Genomic DNA, 17,223 nt, shown 5'->3' with positions numbered 1-17,223 from the left:
ATATGTACTTATGCACTTTTATCTCATTATTAAGTTGCTTGTTGTGCGATAACCATGCTTACGGGGACAGCCATCAACTATTCTTTTGTTGAATATCATGTGAGTTTGCTATGCATGTCAGGTCTTATGTCACGCAAGTAAGAGATCTACCACCTTCATGGTTGGAGCATGCATATTGTTAGAGAAGAACTTTGGGCCGCTAACTAAAGCCATGATTCATGGTGGAAGTTTCGGTTTTGGACATATATCCTCAATCTCATGTGAGGAATAATGAATTGTTGCCACATGCTTATGCATTAAAGAGGAGTCCATTATGCGTTGTCCATGTTGTCACCGGTATGGATGTCTAAGTTGAGAATAATCAAAAGCGTAGAAATCAAAGCATGACTTTCTCCATTGAGACCTCTGTACGGGCGGCATGGAAGGTACCCCATTGTGACACTTGGTCAAAACATGCATTGCAAAGATGGTAGTCCAAGTTAATTAGGACAAGGTGCGGGCACTATTAGTATACTAATACATGAGGGCCAAGGTGCGGGCACTATTAGTATACTATGCATGAGACTTGCAACTTGTAAGATATAATGTACATAACTCATATGCTTTATTACTACCGTTGACAAAATTGTTTCATGTTTTCAAAATAAAAGCTCTAGCACAAATATAGCAATCGATGCTTTCCTCTTTGAAGGACCATTCTTTTTACTTTTATGTTGAGTCAGTTCACCTATCTCTCTCCACCTCAAGAAGCAAACACTTGTGTGAACCGTGCATTGATTCCTACATACTTGCATATTGTACTTGTTATATTACTCTATGTTGACAATTATCCATGAGATATACATGTTACAAGTTGAAAGCAACCGCTGAAACTTAATCTTCCTTTGTGTTGCTTCAATGCCTTTACTTTGATTTATTGCTTTATGAGTTAACTCTTATGCAAGACTTATTAATACTTGTCTTGAAGTACTATTCATGAAAAGTCTTTGCTTTATGATTCACTTGTTTACTCATGACATTACCATTGTTTTGATCACTTGCATCCACTACATATGTTTACAAATAGTATGATCAAGGTTATGATGGCATATCACTTCAGAAATTATCTTTGTTATCGTTTTACCTGCTCGGGACGAGCGAGAACTAAGCTTGGGGATGCTTGATACGTCTCCGACGTATCGATAATTTCTTATGTTCTATGCCATATTATTGATGATACCTACATGTTTTATGCACACTTTATGTCATATTCGTGCATTTTCCGGAACTGACCTATTAACAAGATGCCGAAGTGCCAGTTCCTGTTTTCTGCTGTTTTGGTTTCAGAAATCCTAGTAACGAAATATTCTCGGAATTGGACGAAACGAAGACCCGGGTTCCTATTTTCACCGGAAGCATCCGGAACACCCGAGAAGGACCGGAGGGGGCACTCGGGCCCCCGGACCATAGGCCGGCGCGGCCCGGGCCCCGGCCGCGCCGCCATATGGTGTGGCCACCCCTTCGACCCTCTGCGCCGCCTCTTCGCCTATATAAAGCCTCCGTCGCGAAAACCACGATGCGAAGAACCACGATACGGAAAACCTTCCGGAGCCGCCGCCATCGCGAAGCCAAGATCCGGGGGACAGGAGTCTCCGTTCCGGCACCCTGCCGGAGCGGGGAAGTGCCCCGGAAGGCTTCTCCATCGACACCGCTGCCATCTCCACCGCCATCTTCATCACCGCTGCTGCTCCCATGAGGAGGGAGTAGTTCTCCATCGAGGCTCGGGGCTGTACCGGTAGCTATGTGGTTCATCTCTCTCCTATGTGCTTCAATACAATAATCTCATGAGCTGTCTTACATGATTGAGATTCATATGATGATGCTTGTAATCTAGATGTCATTATGCTAGTCAAGTGAGTTTTACTTATGTGATCTCCGGAGACTCCTTGTCCCACGTGTGTAAAGGTGACAAGTGTGTGCACCGTGTGGGTCTCTTAGGCTATATTTCACAGAATACTTATTCACTTGTTGAATGGCATAGTGAGGTGCTTATTTATATCTCTTTATGATTGCAATGTGTTTGTATCACAATTTATCTATGTGCTACTCTAGCAATGTTATTAAAGTAGTTTTATTCCTCCTGCACGTGTGCAAAGGTGACGATGTGTGCACCGTGTTAGTACTTGGTTTATGCTATGATCATGATCTCTTGTAGATTGCGAAGTTAACTATTGCTATGATAATATTGATGTGATCTATTCCTCCTACATATGCATGAAGGTGACGAGTGTGCATGCTATGTTAGTACTTGGTTTAGTCTTTTGATCTATCTTACACTAAAGGTTACTAAAATATGAGCATTATTGTGGAGCTTGTTAACTCCGGCATTGAGGGTTCGTGTAATCCTACGCAATGTGTTCATCATCCAACAAAAGTGTAGAGTATGCATTTATCCATTCTGTTATGTGATCAATGTTGAGAGTGTCCACTAGTGAAAGTGTAATCCCTAGGCCTTGTTCCTAAATATCGCTATCGCTGCTTGTTTCTTGTTTTCTTGCGTTACTACTGCTACGTTACTACTGCTTGTTTACTGTCCTGGGCAAAGCACTTTTCTGGTGCCGTTGCTACTACTTATTCATACCACCTGTATTTCACTATCTCTTCGCCGAACTAGTGCACCTATTAGGTGTGTTGGGGACACAAGAGACTTCTTGCTTTGTGGTTGCGGGGTTGCATGAGAGGGATATCTTTGACCTCTTCCTCCCTGAGTTCGATAAACCTTGGGTGATCCACTTAAGGGAAACTTGCTGCTGTTCTACAAACCTCTGCTCTTGGAGGCCCAACACTGTCTACAAGAATAGAAGCACCCGTAGACATCAGCGCCGCCGCCGCGCTCTCCGGCGTGCGGGGTCACGTCACCGGTGCCCCTCCCACAGCCCCAAACGGCGAGAACGGCGCCGCAGGTGGCTGGCTCTACGCGTGCAACCACCGCACACTCCTCGACCCGATTGCCATCTCCAGCGCTCTGGGGAAGCCCGTTTTCGCCGTGACGTACAGCCTGAGCCCCCTGTCGGAGCTGCTCTCGCCGATCCCGCTGCTCCGGCTCACCCGTGGACGCGACGAAGACCAGCGCCGCATGTCGTCGCTGCTGACGCGCGGCGACGTCGTGGTCTGCCCCGAGGGGACCATGTGTCGGGAGCCGTACCTGCTCCGACTCAGCCCCCTGTTCGCCGAGCTCGCCGATGAGGTGAGCCCCGTGGCTGTGGACGAGCGCTCGACCATGTTCTATGGCACGTCGACGTCACCGGCCGCCAAGTGCTTCGACTCGGTCTTCTTCCTGATGAACCCACGGCCGGAGTACTCCGTCCAGTTCCTGGAGCCGGTGCCCACGGAAAACCCACGCGACAGCATTGAGGTGGCGAGCCAACTGCAGGGCGTGCTCGCCGGCACGCTTGGGTTCACGTCAACGACGCTGACGCGGAAGGACAAGTACTTGCTGCTCGGTGGCAACGAGGGGGTCGTGGCGACCAAGAGAAGCAAAGCCACCTAGGATTGACCTAGGAGTGCACATCTATAATCCTACACCCACGGGCTGAATCTTTGGAATGGACTTAGGGCATCTCCAACCGAGCGACCCAAACGGACGCGCTGGGCCGTCCGTTTTGGGCCGTTTGGGTGGCCGAGCGGACACCCGGACAGCGGCCCGCGTCCGCGTGTCCAGTTGGGTCGCAGGCTGCGCTCAACGCGGCGACCCAAAAAGACGCCACGTGGTTCGTCTTCCTTGCGCGGCGCTGCGCCATGGCAGGCCTCGACGGGACAGCAGTGGTGGGCGGTAGAACGCGCGGGAAAGTTCCCGCGCGCACCAAGGTTCCCGCACGCGCGAAAAGGCCGTTGGCGCGCGCTCGCGCCCAAGTTTCCCGCCCAAGGTCGCCGGCTATAAAAGACGTCGGCGGTCTCACAGACCTCATAACAGCCGCTCTGCCGTCCTCTCCCCCTCCACCTTCTCCGGTGACCTCTCCATCGCCATGCCGCGCACTCTACAGGCCACATGGGCCAAGCTCTCCCTCGCCACCCGGGCCAGGTTCCCGCGGACGGAGGAGGAGGAGCGCGCGCACGCGCGGTGGGTCGCCGACGACGAGGCGCTCCGCGTCGCTGCCGAGGCGGCGGCGACGACGGAAGAGGACGCGGAGATGGTGGAGGCGGCCGCGGACGGCTGGCTCGAGACCGCGGACGGGTGGTACGAGGCCGCGGAGGAGGGGGCTGCCGCAGAGGAGGAGCCCGTCGACGCGGAGGACCTCGCGCTGGCGAACATCAACGCCGCATCGAGGAGCATCTCGCCGACCTCACGTGCGTGACGAAGGAGCACGAGGCCACCTGCTAGGCTGGCCGCCGCCGATTAGGCGACCTTCTCGGCCAGAAGAACCAGCTCCTCGCTATGCGAGCAGCCCGCCACCTCATCCAGCTGCCCTCGCCCGAGCGGCGCGCCCGGGAGGCAGCTGCGTCGGTGGAGCGCGATCGACAAGAGCGCATACGCCGGCGGAATGAGAACCACGAGGCCCAGACCGCCGACCGCGCCCGCCTGGAGGCGCGGACCGCTGTGGAACGCGCCGCCCTGCAGGAGCTGGAGCTATGCGGGAAGCGGATGGTGCCGCCGCAGCAGGCAGAGCGCGAGCGCGCCCGAGGCGCGAGGACGGAAAGGAGGAGGATGAAGGCCTCCACCGCGCCACCCAGCTTGTAAGCTGGAGTGGAATCCTCACGCGTACAGGCCGCCCACGTCAAGTGAAATCCACGGCCCCGACGGCGCATCGGCGAGGAGTCGCCGGCGAGGCCGCCGGCCCCGTACGTATTAGGATAGGAGTAGTAGATTAAAGAAAATGTAATGGGTACTTTTTAATGAAGAAAAATTATTTCTGCCTATGACACGCGGGCCAGGGGCGGACAAGGGGCGACGCGAGCGGCCAACCATCGGCGTCCGCAGCCACGCAAACTCGTCCTAGATTTGGGCCGGGTTTGGATCGTCCCGGACGCCGCGGCCATCCGTTTTAGGGATGAATCCGCACGCTGGGCCGGATTTTTGTCCGGCTCGACCCAGCTGGAGGCGTGGGCACGGAATGAGTCGCTCAGTTGGAGATGCCCTTACGGAGAAAACGTGCCTCGATGTGGTTGGATATGTACTGGATGGATGTTTAGTTCGTGAGGTGCAGATATTTAGGTATAAAACTGCATATCTATTTTTGTTGGTTGTGTGTCATATCCATTAACTAAGTGTTTAGAGCACAATAATTTCATATTTCATACAGGGCATCATCTTTTCTGTGTCAAAACTCAAAAATGAACGAAAATTTTGTTTCAAAAAAATGAAGGAAAAAAAAATCTATGATTCAACACAAATATTATGCTAAGCTGCACATGTTGGAGTTTAACGGGAGCATCCAGTAGCCAAATTGAATTTGTGGCCATGTATATGTTGTATAAATTGTGGTTTCTTCCTAACCAGCACTCTCTCTCCCGAAAGAAACAACCGCACAAGAGCGGTTCCAGGTTCTTTCTCGCTGGCGAGCCTGCCGCTACCCTTCCCCTCCAATCGCCATTCTAGCATCACGAGAGGGAAGGGAGGCTCGGTTATCGTTTGTGTGTATTGTAGTTCTTGGTGTTCTGGTTTTCGAGGTTCCTCTATTAGCGTCATGGTGGGCAGATGTTGATGGTGCTCATAGGAATAATGGACTCCCAATCCATGTCCCTACTCGTCGAACGTGTTGCTGACGCCGATGAGAGGCTTGTGGAGTCCAAGTTGTTGGAGTGGCTTCGTTTTGGCGTTGCGTCATGGCGTGGCGGCAAGGATGGGCAGATCTTGGAGTGTGGCGGTCTTAACTGCGGCATGTTTGTGAAAGATGGGGGGATTCGACCACTTGAAGGGAGGGGTGGCGCTAGCCCCGGATCCGGTGTTGAAGAGGCTCAAAGGGCTCCTCCAGCTGGCATTCCTTATCGGGTTAGATCATGTCTATGGGGCTAGTGGCTATTGCGGCTCGTTAACGCCTCATAGCTAGGGATTTCTTCAGCGCTAAAGTGTGGACCAACTGCTGGTGCTCTTCTTATCCGGCGACGGTGGAGGATGTGTGTTTTTGGTAGTTACGGTGGTAGCAGTTTGCAGCAGTACATCCGTTCATATCCTTGTGTTATGTTGCTTGTATGTGTACCAACTATGTACTGTTATGTTTATGAATACAAGTAATGTATGCCTATGGGCGTACATCGCAAAAAAAAACCGTGTGCGATGATGGGTGTTAAATGACCCGATCTATGACAGTAAGGTCTTTGGTCCTCATTGAACTTTTAGAAATTATTAACTACATAATAGCATTATTCCACAACAATGCCAACATTTACAACGAAAATAGAGCATACAAATGAATAGAAACTCAAAATCATCACATAATGGCTCTTTAGCAATTTGCCTCTAGAATTTCAGTCATAACTCTCCTAAGCGAACTTTCCTCACTAACAATACCAGAGTGGCTAGCATTAGCAATCTTGATGAACTTGAAGGGTATGTTACTCTGGCGTTGTTGCCTACTTATTTCTTTGACGAAGGCCAACACGCTAACTAAGTTCACGATGGAGTCACCATCGCCATATACATACTCGGGAACCACATCGAAGTTACTTTCCCAGTAGACCACCTGATTTGGTGTTTGGATGCCGGCACCACAAAGGTATGTCATTGGCACCATTGGTGCAACGACCTTCAACTTCGTCGGAAGCACCCGTTTCCCCACATCGGTGCTGAAGCCAAGCGCCGTAAGTAAATCCATGTTGTCGTACGCTGAGTAATTCCTATGTTTGGTAACTACAAGCGGCTCATAACCAAAAACCATAGGAGACGGTAAGGATGCAAGGGAACTCATGAAAGTTCTCCACATAGGCCGCAAATCCAGCGGCTTAACCGTCGGGACAACAATTACCGTCGGCCCTGAGGCGAGGTTTGTGATCACTGGCACAAAGCCGGTAACAAGTGTGGCCGAGATTAGGACCATGTGCTTGATGAAAATTTTCCTCCATGGTAGGGGTGTCGAATTGACGAAGTCAAGGGCGGCCCTTGCTCCGAAGCTGTGCCCGACGAGGATGGCTGGCTTGTTCCCATTCTTCTGGCTCACGTTCTGCACCAGGTCCTTGACACGGACAAAGTAGTCAGAGTACACCTGAGATGGCTGGCCAAGTGAAGGTGGAGTGTGTCGTATGTCGTAAGGAGCTCCGAAAAGGGTCTCCCCGTCGCGGTACCCTAATGCCTCCAGTTCTTGGCGGAGCTTTAACAGGCAAAACACGTCACGCCCCCTGGAGTCACACCTCCCGTTAGAACTCCCAAAGTACATACATATACACACTATTACTACGTGCCGTGTAAATCAGTAAATGCGTTAGTTGCCAATGGATGACTTATATACATACTAGCTAGCATGCATGAACTTACACATCGTCCTTTGCGGTAAAGCCGTCGGAAGAGCCGAAGTTGGGCACGCGCGTCTCGACGCCGGGCTGGTTGTGGAAGTCGTTGAGGACGGGGTCGTAGACGAGGCTCATCTGCTCCAGCAAGCACGGCACGTAGTCGTGGTCGACCAGGTCCTGCGTGTTGTTCCACAGCGGGAACCACCCCTTCCCCTTGAGCGCGCCGCAGCGTGGCAGCGACGGAACGTAGGCGTCGGTGAGCCGCGCCTCCAGGTTGGGGCAGCTTATGCCAGGGAACAAGATTATCGGGTGGTAGACTTGGAGCCGGCCATGGCCGACTCTGCCGCTGGCGGCTTGATCGGTCGAGAGGTAATTGCGGAGGGGAGGCGGAAGGAGCAGGAGCAGCAGAGGTAGTAGCAAACCAAGGAGCTGTGTTTTTGTGCCCATGGTTGCACTGCAATGGTGCTGCGCGGCTACAACCCGTTCAGTTGTCACTTTGTCTACCATGTGCAGGCCTTTTGTAGTATTGGACAGAGCCCAGAGGAGCAATCATACAGCTAAGTGCGGACACGTCTACTTCGATCGTACTCCTACAAGCTACAGGCCTACATCTACGAAAGTAACGAAACAAACCGGCGCGTGTTTTTCATACCTTCTCGTGTCCCTTTTCGTTTTCGTATAGTACTTCTGGGTAATCGGCTGGCCCAGTCAAGTAGCCAACCATCTCGTGTGTATGCAATCTAGACGATGTACGTACAACACTCATTTAAATGGATGGACTCAGCTCACTGATCGATCGGAGAAAATGACTACGACGTGCAACCTATCAGTCGCATCGCAATTTAATAACAGAGAAAACTGTGGCTTTTTCAAAGTATTGAATAAAGAGGTCTGGCTCTTTTTTTCCTAAAACTGAGAAAGCAGAAAAACAGAAGTATTGTGTTGCCCGTCACTAAAGTACTATGGTATTGATATACTTCAGTCTCAATACAGCTTTGTTGTTAAACTAGGCCTCGTCTTCCTCCTACAACTTGAGTCGGTGCCCGTGTCGTCCTGCTACCATGGCAAGCGATACTGATTTCAAAATTTGGATAACCTGACACACTTATTGCTATTAGGTTCACCTAGCACGACCATATGCAATACTTCCATTCAATTCAGCATTTCCCAACAGCAAAAAGAGTTGAGAGTCATATGTACAATTCCATCTTCATCAAGAATATCCTATGTAACCTTTGTAATTTCTTGCATTTGTCCCCTATTTACATAAGTTTTTACATGCCATCTCATGGCTAATTACGATCATTTACACCGAGCTACAACACAATAGATTTAATAAAACTTGTGGGCTCTACAAAGTTTAAAAATAGCAATCTTTTTTTTCGAAATGGGGATGTACCCCGGCTTCTGCATCGTGATGATGCACACGGCTATTTATTAAAAGGATTCATATTCAATATGGTTACAACTCAAGCATCGCCAAAAATTGATACAAAAATCAACCAGCAAAAAGAGCAAGACATACTATGACTACACATCAACATAGCCTCCTAGTATGTCGCCAGCCAGCCAGGCACAAGATATCCTGAGCGACCATCTGAAACCGTGTGCATCCAGAAACCATGGCATCCCGATGTCCCTCCGGCGAAAGGAGGGTCCAAACCCAATGTGCCACCATATGGATAACCTGCAAAAAGTGAAAGGATTTTTTTTTGTTAAAGATGATATCATTTATGATCCTCCATATAGACCAACATAAAGCAGAAACCCCGATTCGGATAAAAGCCTTAGATTATCTATCTACTTCATTCAACCAATTACCAAACATATTACTAATATTGGTTGGAGGTGGAAGATCATAAGTGAAATTGACCGTACGCTAAAGAAACTTAGCTAAAGAACATTCAATAAAGAGGTGTTGAATAGTCTCCTGGTCCCCGCGGAAAACACATTTCGTACACCCATTCCAATGATGTTTAGCTAAATTATATTTAGTTAACAGAACCTTGTTACTCAAGAACCACATGAAAATCTTTATTTTAAGGGAAACTTTCACCTTTCGAAGATACTTTCACAAAAAAGGGGTATGGTCATTCATAATATCCTCATACATAAATAAAGAATGTGTTCAATATAATCAACGAATGATTATGTACAACAAACTCCAATCAACCAATACGGGCCCTAGTTAATCAAATTATTTGGAAAGTAAGTGTTCTTCCGGTGTCCTAAGGCCGTAGTTTATGAGCAACTCGGTGGGGTGGGGTCATCGTGCTTTTGTGCCTTGGCTCTCAGCAGATTATGCAGAAATGAGTTCTGTGGGAAGTTGTCTCATACTGTGGTTTATTTCTTCTATGAGTCGGCCTCCCCTCACTTCGGTTCTTCGATGGAGCTCGATAGCAGTGCAACTGTCACCTGTTTCGTTACTCTAAGAGTTGTGCAACACCATGCCTACAACAATTGATACCAAGATGATATGGGGTGGCCCGATCTTCTCAGTAACCAACGGTGGTGATGATGATCACGGGGTGATGGCAGCGGAGAAACACGACGATGAAGTGAATGATAACTTGTATGACGCAACGAGATCTCTCGATTGGTCCCTGTCGCCAATGCAACAGCTCTCAACCTGCAAGATATTCGCAACTCCACACACTTGCGCACGTAGCCGCCGACCACGAAGCGGTAAGTTGCAACCGTCTAATTCCCAATGGAACAGCAGATCACATAAGACTTTTTCAGGATCTACACAATATCAAGCAATATGGTGTAGGGATTCAATAGTTTTGCTAGAGCAAACAACTAAGAACTAGGGTTTATCTTAAACGTGGTCTAAAGCAGCTAGGGGGGCGTCTTGGGCACTTATATAGGCGTCCGGGACGACTTCTGGTCGAAAAGATACAAGAATAACCGATCCAGAATAGATCTGGTCGAGACAGACTCGGACGAATCCGGTCTGGAATCCGGTCAACCGGACCAGGGACCGGGTCGGCCGGTCTGGCATCCGATCAACCGGTCGGCAACCGGGAAGTTCGCAAAAATCGTCCGGTTGGGTTCCGGTACGATGCATCCGGTTGGCGACCGGTCAACCAGGCCAGGGACCGGACTGGCCGGTCTGGAGGCCGGTCTAACCGGGCGCTGGACCGGCCTGGACGTCGACTTCTCCTTTCGCGCATGCCTCCCGCTCCTCCCTCGCGCGTCCATGAGATATCTTCATGTCCAGCTCCATGTCCAGCTTCACGTCCATCTTGACGTCCGTCTTCATGTCCAACTGCTCCTCTACTCCTCGTGCGATGCTCGTCTCCTCTTGATACCTGATGATACATAAGTAATAGGACTTAGGCAGTATAAAGTTCTCATCAATCAAAGTACCGTTTAGAAACAAGTTCACCTGTTGTTTAAGTAGCTTCGCACGAGCCCTTGTAATTGGTCCAATCCGAACTTCATTGGACTTGAGCTTCACAGCAGATTCATCTTCATTTATCAATGACGGAGGTAGTGGTGTAGTAGGGATGTCCTCATCAACAATGGTACGCGCTTTCTTTGCATTCATCCCCTCTTCAAGAAACAAACCATCTCCCACCACTGCCAATGCTATTAGCCTCAACATTCCTTCATTCAACATCTCTATCGCAACTGGTAAATTACAATGACCTAACATACCAATGTATATTGTAGTACGCAAGTCGTTGATATAGCACCAATAAAATACCGTTTCACATACATTATATCTCTCAGAGTGGTACAACATAAACATCGTGGGTCCACTGTATAACTATAAAAATTATAACTCCCACTCTTTACGAAATATTATCATAACCTCCTAGTCACAGTGAGGTAAGACTACAAATAGAATATCCAGAACGAATAACTCGTGAACTAGCCTTATCAGGAGAGCCCTCTCTAAATCTATTTGGCTTGCTAATGATGATATCGCAGGGCTCTAACTATCTCAGTTCTAGGCTTAGAGAATTGGTTCAGTTCTACTCCTAGTCTATGTTTTTAAACTGATTGATGTAAAAGTTGAGTCATTTAACTCCGCTGATTGAGTTCTGCCTCTTGTAATAGTCGTGTAACATCCCAAATTTGGAAAAATTAAAAGCATGCATTGCCATTCATAAGAATCATCGCATCTTTGCATTCCCTATGAGAATTTGAATGAAAATTTAAATTATAAAGAAACCTTAAACCCAAAGCCATGCAAATAAAGCCATATAGGTCTATGTGCTAAATTTGAATTCATCAAAATAAGTTTGACTTATTAGTGGTTCTGAAATGTTCTTCTTTGAATAATGAATCTACTGATATTTTTTTGGTATTTTTATTTACATGGTTTGATTCAATTTTGAATGAAAATAGCTTTCAAAAATTCTCTAAATAAAAGAAAACAGTAAAGCAGAAATAAAATAAAAGAGGTGAACCGTACCAACCTGAGCCGACTGAGCCACTTTAGCCTCATCTATGCCGAACAACTCAGCCCGACCCAAGGAATCGTTTTCCTCCTGGACACTCACATTTTTTTTTTTAGAAACACAGTACAAACGCAGACGCTCATATACACGCGCATACACTCACCCCTATGAACGCACACACGCACACCCTACCCCTATGAGCACCTCCAGAAGACTGAGCCGGCGGATTGGATCTTGAAATTGACGAAGTCACCACAGGCGCCTCGCTATCGACGGGAACGTCGCCTCCCACTGAATGAATATTCCGCTTTTATGAGACACACAGATGTCAAACCTGGGGTTTGAACTCTGGTGGGCTGGGGGTACAACCACCCTCCTAACCACCCAACCTCAGGTTGGTTCTCGACACTCACATTTATTAGTTAACAGTAAAACGTAACCAGCTAGGAGCCTTCCCAGGGTTTTGACGTCTTGGTCCGTCCGATTAGATCTGCCAACGTCCCAGATCGTCTGCTCGCGTCTTTGGGCCTTTTTACTGCGCCACACGCCCGTCTCGATCATTTCATCGTTAGAGGGCTGCTTCTCCCAAAGTTGACACTGGGCGACCTCTAATTAAGCTGCGCCAAGCTGGGCCTTTCGTGCCGGATGTGAGGAGGGTTCGTTTCGGGTTGCTTTCCTCTTCGTTACCGGACGATGTACGGCGGCGATGCGAGACGGCCGAGGGGGCAGACATGGGAGGCAGCTCGGCCTCCAAACCCTAGACGTGCTCGTGTGGTGACGGGCGGCGGTGGCGGTGGCGGTGAAATTCCTCCTTCTTGGAAGTTAACTCTGAGGCACCACTCGGTCGGTCTCATCTCCCCTCTCCATGTTCCACTTTCGGGGCAGGCGGCGACGGTGAAGCTTCAACTTTGGCAGTACTGATAAGAGAAGGAGGCTGCGTCGGCGGTTTAAGGGGTGGTGCTCGTTAGGGCCATGAGTCCATGACAGCGGGGGAGGAGTTTCTCCCAATCTCTTCACCGCTGGCACCTCTCCACCATCGCAACCACGCATCTTCCACAAGCCCCCATCATGGTGGTGTATATGTTTCTGCACTTGAGTATAGCATGGTGGGCAGAGAATCTCCTTTCCGGTTCTATTTTCACATTCAATTTATGAGGATTTCATTTCGTTCCTTGTCCCTCTTTTGCAGTTTCTGTTAGCGCCATCTCAAGATGCAGTTCGAGTGCAATTCCATTTCAGGGAGGGCTGGTAAATATTTTCTCCCTTGTCGCGGGTACTCGATTACAAACAATATGGAGGGCTATTTTTTCAGATGCTATGTCTGTAAATTTTTTAGTACTACCAATAATTAAATTATACGGAGGGAGTAGCTATAAGTACTTGAGCAAAACATCAAGTTTCACATATGGTTTTTGTGGATTGGCCATGTTCTGAATGTTTAATCAATATAGAGAGAGTATATTCTGTCAAAAAAAATCATCGTAACCATTTTTCTTGCCACACGATGTGATATTGTTTGTTATATTGTGAAGGTATGAAATACGATGTACATGTTCATCTGCAGTTTGATTAGTTAATAGGGATTTCTATTTTCGTGCCCCTGCTTCGTTAGTTGTACTCAGTTTTCCCCAGCTCGTTAGTTTTTCCTCAGTTTTCCCCTCCCTCTAGTTTGAAACCCCTCGAAGACGCGGGTTGCCGTCAGGTCAAGGCCTTACCGTTACCGTGAGGTCGGTTCCTCGCCGACCGTCTCGTGCTGACGGGTGGATCCATCTACGGCCGACGCGTGGGCCGTTTTATTTCCTGATTGTATACGCGGTGCTGCCAATGACAAATGGGGCCGCTCTATGGGGCTGCCGCAGCCAATGACCAGTTGGTCGTCTATTTATTTATAGAAAATTATATATTGCCGCTCCGTGGGGCCTCCGCAGCCAATGACCGCTGTGGTCGTCTATTTTATTTAGAGAATATAATATAGAGCCGCTCCGTAGGGGTCGCCTCAGCCCATGGCACGTGACTATTTTCGCAGCTTAATCTAAAGTGACTCTTATGCTAAACATTGTGCATCCCGACGTTGACCTAGCGGTGGCGGCGAGCATAGCCGTTCCGACCATGCCGATATCGGCATCGGCATCGTTTGGAGGATGTGGTGCTCGAATAATAGTGGAAATGCGATATTATTTTTTACATGCATAATATATAGAAAATAGCTAGATCTCTAAATCGATGCATATGAAGCTACATATATATTCTTGGTCATAATCCCCTTAATTATCTAAAGGGGATGGATGCATGGCTTCACGTCGTCGTCGCTTTCATCGTCGGTATCTTCGTCGTCCGAGTAGTAGTACCTCCTGCACATTGTTCCGTCGAACACCTTCACCTGTGAGCACATCATCGCCTTCATATTTGAAGTGTACGAACCAGCCGAAATCCACACCGTGCGCGATGGCGAATTTCTCCCAGCCCTTGTCGAGGTACATCCGGCCTTGTCCGTCAAATAGGACCTCCACGGTCCGGAGACGAGGACCGCAGATCAGCTGCTCGCAGATACACCTTAGCTGGCTCCTTGCCGTCAAGATAGTCCGCAAATTTTTTTGGGAGTTCCTGCAAAGAGATCGAGCGCCGATCGTTTGAAATTAGGGAACCCTTGAAATTAAAGGTTTTTTAGAACATGCCCATAATTAATCACATGCATCATATATGTGGGAACGCGTACGTACCTTCTTGACCAAAGGGTCTTCATAGACGACGATGAAGAACTCCTCTATGATCAATGGCAGTGTTGACGGTGGTGGTGGCAATGATGATGATCCACTTCCCCTTCCCCTTCCCCTTCCCCTTCCCCTTCCGGTCCGCGCCCGAGACGTGGAAGCCATGGCAATGGATAAAGTGTATGTGAACGAAAAGAAGAGAGAGGCAGAACCTATTGACACAAGGGATGGCCGTGTGGGTGTTTATAAGGGAGAGATGACCGTTGTAGGGTTTACACAATAAAATAAGGAGGAGATGACCGTTGTGGGGGTTTATACACAATAAATTAAGGAGGAGACGACCGTTGTGGGGGTATAGTTTATCATTTTACCGTGAAAAGTAATGCCTAAAAGGAAAGTAATGGCTACAAGAAATCGGTGATGGTTTATCGTTTTTTGCGTGAAAAGTAATGGGTACAAGAAATGGATGATGGTGTATCATTTTTTGCGTGAAAAGTAATGGCTACACGAAATGGGTGATGGTGTATCATTTTTGTGCGTGAAAAGTAATGGCTACAACAAATCGGTGATGGTTTATCATTTTTGTGCGTGAAAAGTAATGGCTACAACAAAATCGGTGATGGTTTATCATTTTTTGCGTGAAAAGTAATGGGTACACGAAATGGGTGATGGTGTATCATTTTTGTGCGTGAAAAGTAATGGCTACAACAAATCGGTGATGGTTTATCGTTTTTTGCGTGAAAAGTAATGGGTACACGAAATGGGTGATGGTGTATCATTTTTGTGCGTGAAAAGTAATGGCTACAACAAATCGGTGATGGTTTATCGTTTTTTGCGAGAAAAGTAATGGCTACAAGAAATGGGTGATGGTGTATCATTTTTTGCGTGAAAAGTAATGGCTACAACAAATCGGTGATGATTTATCGTTTTTTGCGTGAAAAGTAATGGGTACAAGAAATGGGTGATGGTGTATCATTTTTTTTGCGTGAAAAGTAATGGCTACAACAAATCGGTGATGGTTTATCATTTTTTGCGTGAAAAGTAATGCCTAAAAAGAGTTTATAATTTAGCTCGTGAAAAATAATGCGAGAAAACCAAACTTTGCGTGAAGCTAACCGACGACGAGAGAGAGAGAGAGAGGGTGGTGGCCCCGACCGGAGAGAGAGATAGGGGTTATCCTGCCTAGTTAGATCATACGATCAACGGTCGTCGCGCACGATCCGCGTGACATGGGCTAGACCAATCGGGGCAATGTTGGGCGTCCGTGAGAGTTTGTGAAGGGAGAGGGCAAAGCCGAGTAGTATCAAGAAACCAAGGGCAAGTGAGTAGTAAACGGACTAAGAGATTCAAATATGAGATTTAAAAAATGGAAAATGCGTGTTTTGTACAATGAAACCCATCTTGGCCTACCTCAAACTATTTGCAATACAAATCTACATGAGTGTGAAAATTATGGTCTCATTCGGACAAAGTATGTTTTGGGGAAAGCTGTTTTGGGTAGGGCTTATTATGGAAAACCATGCACCTTCATAGCTACTAGGTGATTTGAGAAGTGGCAATTTGTGGTGAAACTTGATTTATCTACGATTTATCTATGATTTGAGAAGTGGAAATTTGTGGTAAAGACTCCATGAGTAAGTGCCACTCTTTTCGGAATTTTTTGCACATTAAATAACTCATTTAACTAGTTAATCCCATTTGTTGACTCTCCGTTGACCAGCCACTTGAGGGTAAAACTGAGTATATTGCACTAGCCGGTATTAGCACGCAAGGTGAAAGCTGAGCATACAAAAAATGCTAGTATATGACTCGAGGGTATACCCGAGTATATCTAAATTTTCAGGGTTAGACTCGAGGACGCGTGTTGCGGTGCAGAAGTGGAAGACGTGCCATTGTTGACGCGTGTCGCGGTGCAGACGTGGAAGACGTGCCATTGTTGACGCGGGTCGCATTTAGGACGCGTAAGCCCCTCTCTCCCTCCCTCTGCACACGGTACGTCTCATTATCGCTCACGCACGAAACCACCCCTCTCACGTCCCATCAACTTCTCCAAAAAACCCCAACCGCCGTACGAGCCCTCCCCTGCCGGCGATGGAGAAGAAGAATGCGCCGGCGGCCATCGCCCCCGAGCCCGTCGCCTCCGAGCCCGTCGCCTCCGAGCCCGTCGCCGCCGAGCCCGTCGCCGCCGAGCCCGTCGCCTCCGAGGGCGGCGCCTCCGAGGGCGGCGCATCCGAGGGCGGCGCATCCAAGCGCGGCGCCTCCGTGAACTGGGCCGGTCTCACGGCTGACGGACCACTTCACAAGATCGGCGAATGCTTATTGGCGAAAGAGGAGTACGTGGACAGCTACTCTGCTATGAGGCAAGTCTCGTAGAAATTGGCGCTCGGGTTTACCCGATCCCGACGTGCACCCGCACGAATGGATCATGCTACACCACGCCCTTCCACGCGCCGCTGAGTTCACCTTCCTCCATCTCGGCACATCCCGCTACGTCACCATAGATCTATCTCGCAGTTCGTGCAAGGTTCAAATTCCTCGGCTTTTCCCGTGGCGTCACCATAGATCTTATTTTCAATCTTAGTGCTGAATGTTATCTTTTCAATATATTTTAGATTCTACTTCGTCGGCTTTTCCCGTGGCGTCATCGTGCTTGCCCGGAAGAACCCGCCGCACAAGAT

At 48.4% G+C, this 17,223-nt stretch overlaps 2 protein-coding genes across 2 annotated transcripts in view; one reads left to right on the top strand and one right to left on the bottom strand.

Annotated features, from left to right (window-relative positions):
- Positions 1-3,529, top strand: part of LOC124647755 (glycerol-3-phosphate acyltransferase 1-like) — a 16,332-nt gene extending 12,803 nt beyond the window's left edge. Inside the window, exon 2 of the mRNA XM_047187639.1 lies at positions 2,860-3,529. Within this exon, the coding sequence (XP_047043595.1) occupies positions 2,860-3,529 (670 nt within the window). The remainder of the gene's footprint in view (positions 1-2,859) is intronic.
- A 2,893-nt stretch (positions 3,530-6,422) lies between these two features.
- On the bottom strand, positions 6,423-7,881 carry LOC124705588 (lecithin-cholesterol acyltransferase-like 1). The gene is made up of 2 exons (XM_047237289.1): positions 7,448-7,881; positions 6,423-7,311 (listed from the first exon to the last, which is right to left on the bottom strand). Exons 1-2 carry the CDS (start codon positions 7,867-7,869, stop codon positions 6,423-6,425), a joined length of 1,311 nt encoding a protein of 436 aa, XP_047093245.1. The 5' UTR covers positions 7,870-7,881.
- Between the last annotated feature and the right edge of the window lie 9,342 nt (positions 7,882-17,223).

The sequence above is a fragment of the Lolium rigidum genome, chromosome 4, assembly GCF_022539505.1.
Source record: "Lolium rigidum isolate FL_2022 chromosome 4, APGP_CSIRO_Lrig_0.1, whole genome shotgun sequence".
Lineage (NCBI taxonomy): Eukaryota > Viridiplantae > Streptophyta > Magnoliopsida > Poales > Poaceae > Lolium > Lolium rigidum.
Note: the sequence above shows the minus strand (reverse complement) of the source record. Positions and strands in the feature narration are given on the sequence as shown.

Coding starts and splice junctions, on each gene's coding strand:
- LOC124705588 (XM_047237289.1), bottom strand. CDS start 7,869: ATGGGCACAAAAACACAGCTCCTTGGTTTGCTACTACCTCTGCTGCTC. Junction 7,312..7,447: donor TTTACCGCAAAGGACGATGT/GTAAGTTCATGC, acceptor GTGTGACTCCAG/GGGGCGTGACGTGTTTTGCC.